This window comes from Passer montanus, unplaced genomic scaffold (genome assembly GCF_014805655.1).
Source record: "Passer montanus isolate IOZ18808 unplaced genomic scaffold, ASM1480565v1 scaffold118, whole genome shotgun sequence".
Taxonomy (NCBI): Eukaryota; Metazoa; Chordata; class Aves; order Passeriformes; family Passeridae; genus Passer; species Passer montanus.
The window spans coordinates 290,199-301,955 of NW_024358500.1; the positions used below are offsets into that span (position 1 = coordinate 290,199).

The following is an 11,757-nucleotide window of genomic DNA, read 5'->3' on the forward strand; positions in this document are numbered from 1 at the left end:
TTGGCAGCCCAGAGCCTGCATTTGGGACAACACTGGATATTTTCCCCTGTCCCTGCCTGGGGCTGGAGCTCGCCAGCCTCACCTGGGGGAAGGTGCGGAGGGTGGGAAGAGTCAGAGCATCACTGAACAGCCGCGGGGGCTCGGGAGGAGGGACAGAGGCAGCGAGAGGAGCCCGGGCTGCGGCTGGCACTGCCCGGGCTGGCGATGCCCGGGCTGGCGATGCCAGGGAAGGCAGCGGAGGAGCCGCCAGGTCCCGGCAGGTGAGTGCGGGAGCAGCGCTTTCACACCGAGATTTAACACCTGCCACCTCGGCAAGGGCACGGGCAGCACCAGAGCTGTCTGCTCCACGGCCCTGCTGCTCCTTTTTCAGTCATTCAGGTGAAGGGCTCAGAGTGGGCACTGCCAGGCTGGCACAAACCTGGGGTTTTGGCGAAGCAGAATCGCCACTTTTAGGTCAGCACTCAATCAGAGACTCTCTTAATATTTCTTTCCTTGTAGAAGATAGGCAGTGAAAAATCAAGGTGGATTTTTGTTTTGTTTTTCTTCTCCTGCTGGTGCTGGAGCACTGCACCATGCTTTTACAGAGAGCTTTTACCACCTCTCACCTGGGAGCTGGCAAGGGCAAGACCCAGCTCGCAAGGGCAAGGGCAAGGGCAGCACCAGAGCTGTCTGCTCCACGGCCCTGCTGCTCCTTTTTCAGTCATTCAGGTGAAGGGCTCAGAGTGGGCACCCCCCTGCACCATGCTTTTACAGACAGCTTTTACCACCTCTCACCTGGGAGCTGGCAAGGGCAAGACCCAGCTCTGAGGGCAGACCTGTCTGCTCCATAGCCCTGCTACTCCTTTCTTAGTCATTCAGGTGGAGAGCTCAGTTCCTTTTTCAGTCATTCAGGTGAAAAGCTCAGCATCTTTTTTAGTCATTCAGGTGAAGAGCTCAGAGTGGGCACTGGCAGCTGCCAGGCTGGCACAAACCTGGGGTTTTGGCAATGCAGAATCATGACTTTTAACTCGGCGCTCAATTAGAGACCCTCCTAATATTTCTTTCCTTGTAGAAGATAGGCAGTGTAAAATCAAGGTGGATTTTTGTTGTGTTAGCTCAGTTCCTTTTTTATTCATTCAGGTGAAGAGCTCAGAGTGGGCACTGGCAGCTGCCAGGCTGACACAAACCTGGGCGTTTTGGCAAAGCAGAATCACGACTTTTAGCTCAGCACTCAATCAGAGACCTTCCTAATATTTCTTTCCTTGTAGAAGATAGGCAGTGTAAAATCAAGGTGGATTTTTGTTGTGTTTTTTTTCTCCCCCTGGAGCACTGCACCATGCTTTTACAGAGAGCTTTTACCACCTCTCACCTGGGAGCTGGCAAGGGCAAGACCCAGCTCTGAGGGCAGACCTGTCTGCTCCATGGCCCTGCTACTCTTTCTTAGTCATTCAGGTGAACAGCTCAGCTCTTTTTTCAGTCATTCAGGTGAAGGGCTCAGTGGGCACTGCCAGGCTGGCACAAACCTGGGCGTTTTGGCAAAACAGAATCACCACTTTTAGCTCAGCGCTCAATCAGAGACCCTCCTAATATTTCTTTCCCTGTAGAAGTTAGGCAGTGTAAAATCAAGGTGGATTTTTGTTGTGTTTTTCTTCTCCCCCTGGAGCACTGCACCATGCTTTTACAGAGAGCTTTTACCACCTCTCACCTTGGAGCTGGCAAGGGCAAGACCCAGCTCTGAGGGCAGACCTGTCTCCTCCATGGCCCCGCTGCTCCTTTTTTATTCATTCAGGTGAAGAGCTCAGAGTGGGCACTGGCAGCTGCCAGGCTGGCACAAACCTGGGCGTTTTGGCAAAACAGAATCACCACTTTTAGCTCAGCGCTCAATCAGAGACCCTCCTAATATTTCTTTCCCTGTAGAAGTTAGGCAGTGTAAAATCAAGGTGGATTTTTGTTGTGTTTTTTTTCTCTCCCTGGTGCACACTAGATGTTTCCAAAAGTGAAAGGAATGATTATAAATGGAAGGTAAGGGACCCAAAGGTAAGGAGTAGAAAGAGTAAGGAAAAGGTTGGAAGTTTGATGTGAGAACAGAAATCCTCAAAGATACATTTACTAGGCTTGCAGTTCCTTTTAGTTTGATATTTTGCAGATGTTAACCTTTGGACTGAAAGTAAATATATTATTAGCAGAAATTGTATTAAATTAGTAAGAGAAAGCATGTCTGTTTGTCATCTTTGGGGACAGTATTGTTATCACTTTTCTTCTACTTTACAACCATTGATTGCTATTCTGCCCAGCAAGAGTTTGTTTTGCTTAATATCAGTCTCTGCTGAGAAATAATAGGTTTTATTCGATTTTATTTGCCTGATTAAAAGTGTGATTTCCTATATCTGAAAGAACAGGGGATCTGAGGAGAGCTTTTTTCAATGCAGAACTTTGTTTTTTATCAGTGGAAATAAGGATTACCCAGTTATTCAGGAGTCATCAGCTCCAGCATAACATCCTGAGGTTTTTTCATGAGTATCATTACAGTAAGATTGTAAATGATGGAATAATAGTTTTGAAAATTAAGATCATTAGAGGTCACTTTGCTGTATGGAGCAGAGATGTCCGTTATGTGCAGTATGAAAGCCAGAAAGGTAATAATGAAACTCAAACAATAAAAATTGGATGTGCAAATGCTTCAGTAAAAACTGAAAACAGAAATGTGATTCATTTCCCATCTGAAATACACAGGCAATATTGTAAAAACCATCTGAGCTCATTTGAACATATCAACAGAAATTACTCACCATATGGAAATGCCTATTAAGAACAAATTCTCAAAGTCTGATTTTAAAAAATCAGCAGTTCCAGTTTGTGATCACTGGAATCACTGGGGAAATAAGTAGCCTGGCTTTTCATGACCTTCCTTAAGATTTGGAGAGAAGTATCACAGAGAATAAAACCGACAGAAAATGGTTTTATTAGCTTTTTTTTTCTCACAGAAAAACTGTATCATTCATCTGGTTTTTCAGATCAGAGTGTGTCAAGGAAGCAGTCTCTTAAACACAGCTTTTCTTTTAAAATTAATATCAGGTGGAACAAAATGCAATAAAATACATCTTTAAAAAAGATTCGGGTAATGCATGCTCCTTTTGCTTTGTTTCAGAATGCATGGGAATTGTTAAATGTCACTGCTAGATCCAGTAGTGGTTTCAGGAGCTGGAAGAAACACTCTCAGGATCAGACAATGCCACTGGGTTTTTTAATTTTTTATTTTTAATTTATTTTTTTAGGTGTTTTCCCTCTTCCAATGCTGGTGGTAGAAGAACAGTTCAAAGGATTTTGACAGCATGCATGGTCTCCCTCTGCAGCCTCCTTGGGGCCATTTCTTTTGATTTGAGCAACACCTTGGAAATATGGAAAAGCACAGGCAGAGCCCTTCAGGAGCTTGCCTCCTGCGAAAACCTTTGGGCTGCTCACCTCATCTCTCTGCTGCAGGAAGAGAGGCACAGCTGGCTACTCCCAGCAGCAGGAGCAAGGAATAGATCATTCCATTCTCAGCTCCTGGGGAGTTTAAACTCCCTCTGTATGGCAAGTGAGGCAGAACTGTACTGTGAGAACTGCCAGTGCAAGGAGGAGAAAATCTCCATTTGTAGATTTTACATGACTGCCTTGAGACACAAACTGAATGTCTCAGGGGTCACTGAAGCAGGGCAGGTGCTGTCCAGAGCAATCTCTGAACTGCTCGAGCGTTTCAGGAGTCCCCACGAGGAGCTGAAAGCCATGAGACACAATCCTGACTGGGCAGACACAGTGGCTTTTAAACTCTTCCTCCAAATCAGAGAAGCTGTGCTCAAAGCTCAGCCCCTGCCAGCACCTGCGAGCCTTCAAACCACGCTGCACCAGCATCTTGCCACTCTGAGCTATGCTCTCTTCTCCTCAGAGACTGCTCACAAGTGCTGGACAGATAATGTCAATCTGTCACTTCATTTCACCCATGGTGAAGGAATCACTTTCTTTACCCCCTCCCTGGGCTTGGGTGACTTTGTGTCCCTGGAAGCAGCAGGGAGGGGACTGCATTCTGCACAGAGCTGTCTGCTGCAGGAGGGGCAGGAAAAGCTGCACAGGAAATCTAGGGAAATCCTGTCCACAGTGAGCCTCAAGATCAGCCTGCTGGTGGTTGCCTGTCTCATTTACCCCATTGTGCTGGTGTCCTTCAAGCAAATGACAGACTGGATACACAATTATGCCAGGAACCTCAAGGAGAAGACAGAGGACTTGAAAAGGGAGAGGCGCCTGGCTGAGGACCTCTTGCACCAGATGCTGCCAAAGTCTGTGGCCAAGCAGCTAAGGAAATGCCAAAGAGTTGAGGCAGAAAACTATGACCAGGTTAGCAAAAGGAAAGGATGCTGCCACCAAGGGTAGAAAGGTGTTCCCTTAAAATAGCACCTACCTTGTCACAGTTCTGAGGATCCTGGTTTGCACCCAGAGTCGAGTGTGGATGGAAATCCAAATATTCCCGATGGCTTTTGGAAAGAGCTGTGCAATATGGAGCACCTAGGCTGATGGGGAAGGAAGGAGAGCTGAGATTATCAAATTCACAGCTTTGGACATCAAACATCCTATACTGGCAAATTGTCTTGGCATTTAGGAGCCCACCCACAACAGCCAGCCAGCACCATTGGATCATGAGCTCATAGGAGCAAGAAATCAATCTCCTCCTTGTAAAACATCAGGAATAAAAGAATTGCTGCTGCCAGGGTTGAATTTAGCAGCTGTGCTGCATAGCCCTCAGCCCAAATCCTCATGCTACCATAATTGCAATTCTATTCTCTCTTTTTCCCTGGACACCCCCTTACTTTCAGCTGTGAACCACAGTACTAAAGGTTTGCATTTCATCTGTAGGTGTCATTATCAAAACAACAACCTGTAATTGCACAATTAATTATAATCCTCTATAGTCATGACATCAAAAGTGCTGAACCAAGGCAGAGTGAAAAGGTGGCCCTTCCAGATTAATTGGTATTAGCAAGGTATTAAACACTGACACAATTCAGACAGCATAGAGAAGAAAATTCTTTGCCAACAGCTTCAACACACATTTTTCTTCCTCAATTCTATTCTTTCTTTTATAAGTTTGATTTTTTAAGTAATTTTTTTCTGTAAAATACTTGATCATGACAAACATCATTTGAAAATGAAACCAAACCCTGTTAATATTTTCTAATTCAACAAGAACAGAGGCAGCTACAGAGGTTTTATTTCAAAGGGGTTTTTGGTACCTAGTTTAATCCCTATCACAGTTTAAATCACTTTTAAAGGAAAATGAGACCCTAGTCCTATAAGAAGTCTCTTGATCACTGCTCACAAGATTCAAAGCATTTTGACTTTGTCTCCCATTAGCATGAGGTATTCACAGGTGGTAAACTTTGGAGATAAGAATAACTTTATCTTTCAAAGTAGTAGAAAAAGATTCAGAATCAGAACTTGTTAATTTAGGATTGTTTCTATTGAGCTGTGCAAGACTGGTACTATGTGCTGTGTAAGCCACCAGACTATGGTTTAGGTTGCTGTGGCTTAGGCTGTGGCTTAGGCTGCTGTGCTCAAGATTCCACAAATCCCCAAACTCCCCAGAGGCTCCACCAGTGCTGCCTGGAGATCCTGGCTTCATCTCTCCTTCTCCCTGTGACAGGTGACGATCTTTTTCTCTGACATCGTGGGCTTCACAAGCATTGCTGCCTCCTGCACTCCCCTGCAAGTGGTTGAGATGCTCAACAATCTGTACGTCTGCTTTGACACCAGGATTGAGTCTTATGATGTGTACAAGGTGAGTACAAATCCACAGGAAAGGAATCTGCAAGCTGCTGAAGTCTTTTGTACTCTGTTTTCTGGTGAATATCAAATACCCCAGGCCAGGAGTTCAAATCCATGAAATACAAGACCCACCACCCTACAGGGACTCTACACCACATTTTGGTGAGTGCTGGGCAGCTAAAATAGATTTTACTCTGATTTTCTTTCCAAAGGAAAGCTTGTTAGCATTCAGGAACATATAATCACAGAATGATTTTATGCAGGTCTTATTGGAGAGCTTTTGGTGTCAGGAGTACAGACCCAAATCTGACTCTGACATGGGTTTGGGATGAACACATTTTTATACCCTTATGGTTATATAACTACATATTAATTATTAAACTTATATTGTTCTATTGTATACATTGATTCCATCCAAGCATGGATTTTTGTAATTTCCATCAAACTCCCCCAATGTCGTTTCTCATGATTCTTGTTATGATTAAACAATAATTATATCCAATTACCAAACAATCATCACATCCAACAATCATATCATTTATCATAGTCATTAAATGATTATACAGGTGCAGCCTAAGATTTTCCCAGGGCCATCCTTCCTTTCTAACTCCCCTGAATATTCCACAATTTCAGAAACATTTTATCCCTGTCCTATCAAGCTCAGTGCCTTCCACGTAGTGACACGTGCCCCTTCCTGTCAGGTGGAAACCATTGGGGATGCCTACATGGTAGTGAGTGGCCTGCCAGAGAGGAATGGCACCAGACACGCCGACGAGATTGCCAAAATGTCCCTGGATCTGGTGGCAGCAGTGCGGCAGGTGGTGATCCCTCACATGCCAGCAGGCAGGCTGGAGCTGCGGGCTGGGATCCACACAGGTACACGGGCTGAGGGGAGGGCAGCACAAAACCACAGCAGGGCACAGCCAGTTAGAGAGGAGAAAGGAATTCTGCACTTCTCTACGAGCCACTGCCTCTGCCCACACCTAAGTATTTCTCCTTGTTCTGGCAGGAACAGGGGGGTGAAATGAGTTTTGCTTGTATCAATGTGGAAAGGTCTGGGAAGCAATTTAGTGTTGGTGATATCACCACCAATTAGCTACAGCTAATTGTCTTGGTCTGAAAAGACAGGTGTCTTTTCTAAGGACAGGTGTCTTTTCTAAGGAAGGCAGGAGCCTCCCCTGAAATGGAAAATGTAAACCCCCTCCCTCCGAATTGTTATAAATTTTAAATTAAGGGGCTCTCAGGCAAAAAAAAATATGGGAGCAGGAATAACAGTTCTTTACCTGGGGAGAAAATAAAAAGATAAAATAAACAAGGTAGTAAACCAAAACAAGACGGACAGAGTCAGAACACAACCTGACACTCTGTGGGTCAGGGTGCTGGCAGCAGTCCCATTGGAATTGTGGCTGCAGCCCTCCTGCACTGCCAGGTGTGGTTCTGCTGGAGCAGGGATCCTGTAGAAGGGTGCAGCCTTCCTCTGATGATTCAGTGGAAGAGGCAGCTGCTCCCCTGGGAATCCAGTGGAAAGGCTGTGCTGGTGTTCCAGAATCTCAGATTATATCCAGGTAGGAATGCTTGGCTCCTCCCTCTGGGCTCACATCTCCCAGTGGATGCTGTAGTTCTTACCAGCCATGCAGGGACATTCCACAGCCTGTTATCAGCAGATGTCCCCGCAGAGGGAGGAGTGGATGTGGAAGAGAGAAGGAAAACTGCCCACTGAAAGAAGACAACTACCATACAATGGTAAATAGAATACAATTTGCTTGGTAATCCAGGACACTCATCAAACTGTGACTTCTCTCACTGAGTAAACACTGCAGCCAGGCCCAGGTGCAGAGTACTCCCAATTACCACATCTCTCTGAGGACACAGAGTGACTGGCAGAGGCGCTGGCATTTGACACTGCCCTGCACTTCTCACTGCTTCTTACCACTTGCTTCTTTTTGGGGTCTCTCTGCCTTGTGTTTTCTCAGGGCCCTGTGTAGCTGGAGTTGTGGGGTACAAAATGCCTCGTTACTGCCTCTTTGGGGACACTGTGAACACAGCTTCCCGCATGGAATCCACCAGCCTGCGTAAGTGCCCGGGCAGGATCCAGCATCCAGCCAGACCCACACCTGCACCCTGCACCTCTAGGGCACTGGAGGGCAAGGAAATCCCCAAACACCCTCACATCAGGCACAGCCAAGTGTGAAATCAGGTGTCTGGAGGAGAAGGAACACTCTCTGGTGTGGTTGTGTTCGAGTGTCCCAGGACGAAGGAAGAAATTAAAATCTTGACTCCATGCTTCAGAAGGTTGATTTATTGTATTATATTATATTATATTAAAATGTTATACTGAAACTATACTAAAAAGAATAGAGAGAAAAGATCCATCAGAAAGATGGGAAGGAAAGCAAAGGAATGAATAACAGAATCTTGTGGCTGCTCACAACCTCGACACAGGTGGCTGTCATTGGTCATCAAGTAAAAACAATTTCACACTCTGGGTAAACAATTCTCCAAATCACATTCCAAAGCAGCAAAACATGGAGAAGCTGAGGCTTTGCAGCTTCTCAGGAGAAAAGATCCTGGCAAAAGGATTTTTCATAAAATATGTCTGTGACACTTTGGGACCACCCCAGGTCAGAGAAGTAATTATCATCTATCTAAGGAAGAAACACTTCCTTGACCTGCCATCCCACTACTCCTGCACATGCACCAGTTACCAAACAGAAAGAGAAACTCTTGTGGATTGGCATGGGCACGTAGAGTCACATCTCTTAATGACAAAAGAGGAGGTGGAAACACTGGGCTGGTAAATGCAGGAGGGCTGGTGTGTTTTCTCTGGGATTCAGGGAATCATTAATTCCTGCTCTGCTCTGGATCCTAGCACAGAAGATCCACATCAGTTCTGCTACATATGAAGCCCTTCTCACAGATGATGCATATGAAATTGAACTGAGAGGAGAAATTGAAGTCAAGGTAACAGTTTTTCTGTGTCTTTATAACAATAAAGGTATTTAATGGGATAGGAAGGAGATGATAGATTTGGCCACTGCTCTTCTGTGAAGAGCACATCAACTTTTAACTGTGTCCCCGGGGTTCTTTTGCTAATTCAAGTGGAAGTGGCTACTTGCTCCTCAAAGTTAAGAAAAATTGTTCTGTGTGCTTTGAAATGTGGCTGCTATATCTGCACCTGCATGGAACCACAAGTATGGCCCAAAATGTAAGGATTCAGTCAAAGACACATGGGTTTAAGGCTTATTTTAAACCCTCAGCAACACTGCCAGTGACCAGCATGGCTACTTGCTCCTGAAAGTTGAAGAAAAAGTGTTCTGTGTGCTTTGAAACGTGGTTGCTATATCTGCACCTGCATGGAACCACAAGTATGGCCCAAAATGTAAGGATTCAGTCAAAGACACATGGGTTTAAGGCTTATTTTAAACCCTCAGCAACACTGCCAGTGGCCAGCAAGGCAGTGACGTCTGAGCAGGAGAGATTATTAGCACTCAAACTGCTCGTAAAGTATAATTCTTTCCCTGATCTTTTCCTGATCTTTTCCACTTATGAGAGAAGGAGAGATAACAAATGCAGGAGTGTGAGGATTCAGTCAAAGACATGTTAGGTTTAGGGCTTATTTTAAACCCTCAGCAACACTGCCAGTGGCCAGCAAGGCAGTGACGTCTGAGCAGGAGAGATTATTAGCACTCAAACTGCTCGTAAAGTATAATTCTTTCCCTGATCTTTTCCTGATCTTTTCCACTTATGAGAGAAGGAGAGATAACAAATGCAGGACAGGGAGTAGCTCTGGCCACACTCAAACTGCACATGAATTATAATTCTTTCCCTGATCAGCAGCCACTTATGAGAGAAGGAGAGATAACAAATGCAGGACAGGGAGTAGCTCTGGCCATAGTGATCCCTGCTTTGCTTCATATCACATGAAAACAGCTGTTTTCTTCTCTCCCCTTTTCTTGTCCAGGGCAAAGGGAAAATGAAAACCTACTGGCTTCTTGGAAACAAGAACTACGGTGTTCAAAATGACAGTCTGGTGTGCCACTGGAATCCAGGAATCTCCAAGAAAAAAAAGATGGAAAGGAGCCAGGGATCTGTCCAACAAGTAAGGAGGTGAACATCTGGCTGGGGGAATAGAGAACAAGGCATTCACTACAGACTGGGACATGGGGAAATTGCATCTTTGCCCTGGAAGCAGGGGGAAAAACAGCTCTGATGTGTGTTTCTGTCTGTCACAGGCTGGTGTGGGAGCAGCTCCAGCTGCACAGAGCCCTGCCTTGTCCTGGGATGAGCTGAGCCCACACACTCAGGCTCAGAGCAGCTCCAGACCAGACTGGAGCCCTGAGAGTGCCACCCATGGAGTGAGCCAAAGGCAGAGGAATGGCTTTCACCAGAGCTCCCAACGCAGCCTCCAGGAGAACCTCCTTGCTCTGGGCTCCCCTGCTTTGGGGGAAGGTGGCAAAGGTGCCAATTTGGAACACAGGTCACATGGTACTGAAACATCCTGGGAAAATGAGCTTCTCCCAGGTTTTGTAGATGAGATGTGACAGTAGAAGAAGCGACTGGACTGTCCCAGGCAAACACAGCTCCTTTAAATAACATTCTCTTTTTGCTCCTGGCCACAATTGGTATTTTTAGCTAGTGTGTTAATGTGGGAACCTAAAACACCAGTAGAAATTTAGGAAGGTGTCTCAAAGCAAGGAGAAGCTACTACAGTGCAGGTGGGGTTCCAGCAGGAGCACGACTGGCAGGTGAAAGGTGTACAGCAGTGTGACTCTCACTTCACCAAAGCCATCCTAGATTTGTGCCTGTAGGGGACACAGAATGCAGCCACCAAAGTCCAGGGCTCTGACACCCTGACACATTACAGCTGCTTATTTCAAGGTGGTCTTTGCCACTCCCCAGGGAACCACAGCTTGAAAAATGTGTAACTTTAGATAGTAGGAGAGGGAGTAGCAAAATCCTGATGGAGAAGAAAATAACTCTTTTGATTATTGTTTCAGAGGTACAAATGAAGTGAGGACAACACTGAATTTCTTCTAGTAATTTTCTGTAGCACTTTGTCTTTCCAGCTTCTCTCCCCTACAGTGGAATCTCCTCTCCATACATTTTTCCCATTGTCAGTCTCCTGGGGGCACAGATGCAGTCCAGCTCTGTGGAAGACATGAGAAAGACAAGCTACTTCTCCCATTAAACTGAAATTTGCTATTCTTTCCTTGTTGGAGGAAGAGTCTCTGCAGTGAAGAGCAGTAAATTCCACTTCTATGCATGACTCAAGAGAGTCATCATAGCAAAAAAATCAAAGCAAACAGAACTACTTCCCCATGTTGGCAATTAGCAAGTCTGAGCAGAGTTCAATTCATTTGCAAGAGAGCTGCACATCTAATTAACCCCATCCTGCCTGCTTCTTCTTTTAGCAATTCCAGGAGGAGGGAACAGGAGCACAAAGTGGGGGTAGGGTTTGGCCTGTCTCTTCTCCCAGCTGACAGGTTCATGTAGAGCATGAGAGAGATTTAGCAGATTAAAGTTCTTTCTAAAGGAGGCAAGGCAATGCTTAATGGTTGCAAAAGGCAACACAAAGGAAGGTGTGAATTTAAGAGGAAGTCAAGCTTGAAAAGCTGCAATTCATCTTGGTTTTAATAATTTCTTGGTCTTTGTTTTTAATAATTTCTTTTTTCCTAAAATAAAGCAGCTTTATGAGATTCAAAGGAAGTTGGTTGGAGTACAGCTCATATAAGTTGACTCCTTGCAGAGTCAAAGCCAGGAGCTGTTTCTTTAAGTCAGGTCAGAGGAAGTCACTGCAGGAGTGTGTGTGTGTGGCTCCGAGCTCAGCCTGAAGCAGGATCTCTGAAGGTGAGCTGAAGAACTGTTTGCTTTTGTACAAAAGTAAATAAAATTGGAGGCTGAAGTCCTCATGATAAATGTAACATGCATATTTTTACATGAGAAAGAATGAAACACAGAACTAACTCCAGCATTGGTGTTTTA

The 11,757-nt window shown here is 45.2% G+C and overlaps 1 protein-coding gene across 1 annotated transcript; it reads left to right on the plus strand.

Moving 5' to 3' along the window:
* The first annotated feature begins 204 nt into the window (after positions 1-204).
* Positions 205-11,268, plus strand: LOC120496734 (atrial natriuretic peptide receptor 2-like). Its single transcript, XM_039697454.1, has 7 exons — positions 205-260; positions 3,905-3,917; positions 4,066-4,350; positions 5,654-5,788; positions 6,477-6,651; positions 7,749-7,847; positions 11,252-11,268. The coding sequence occupies exons 1-7, from the start codon at positions 205-207 to the stop codon at positions 11,266-11,268; spliced, it is 780 nt and encodes a 259-aa protein (XP_039553388.1).
* Positions 11,269-11,757: the final 489 nt, after the last annotated feature.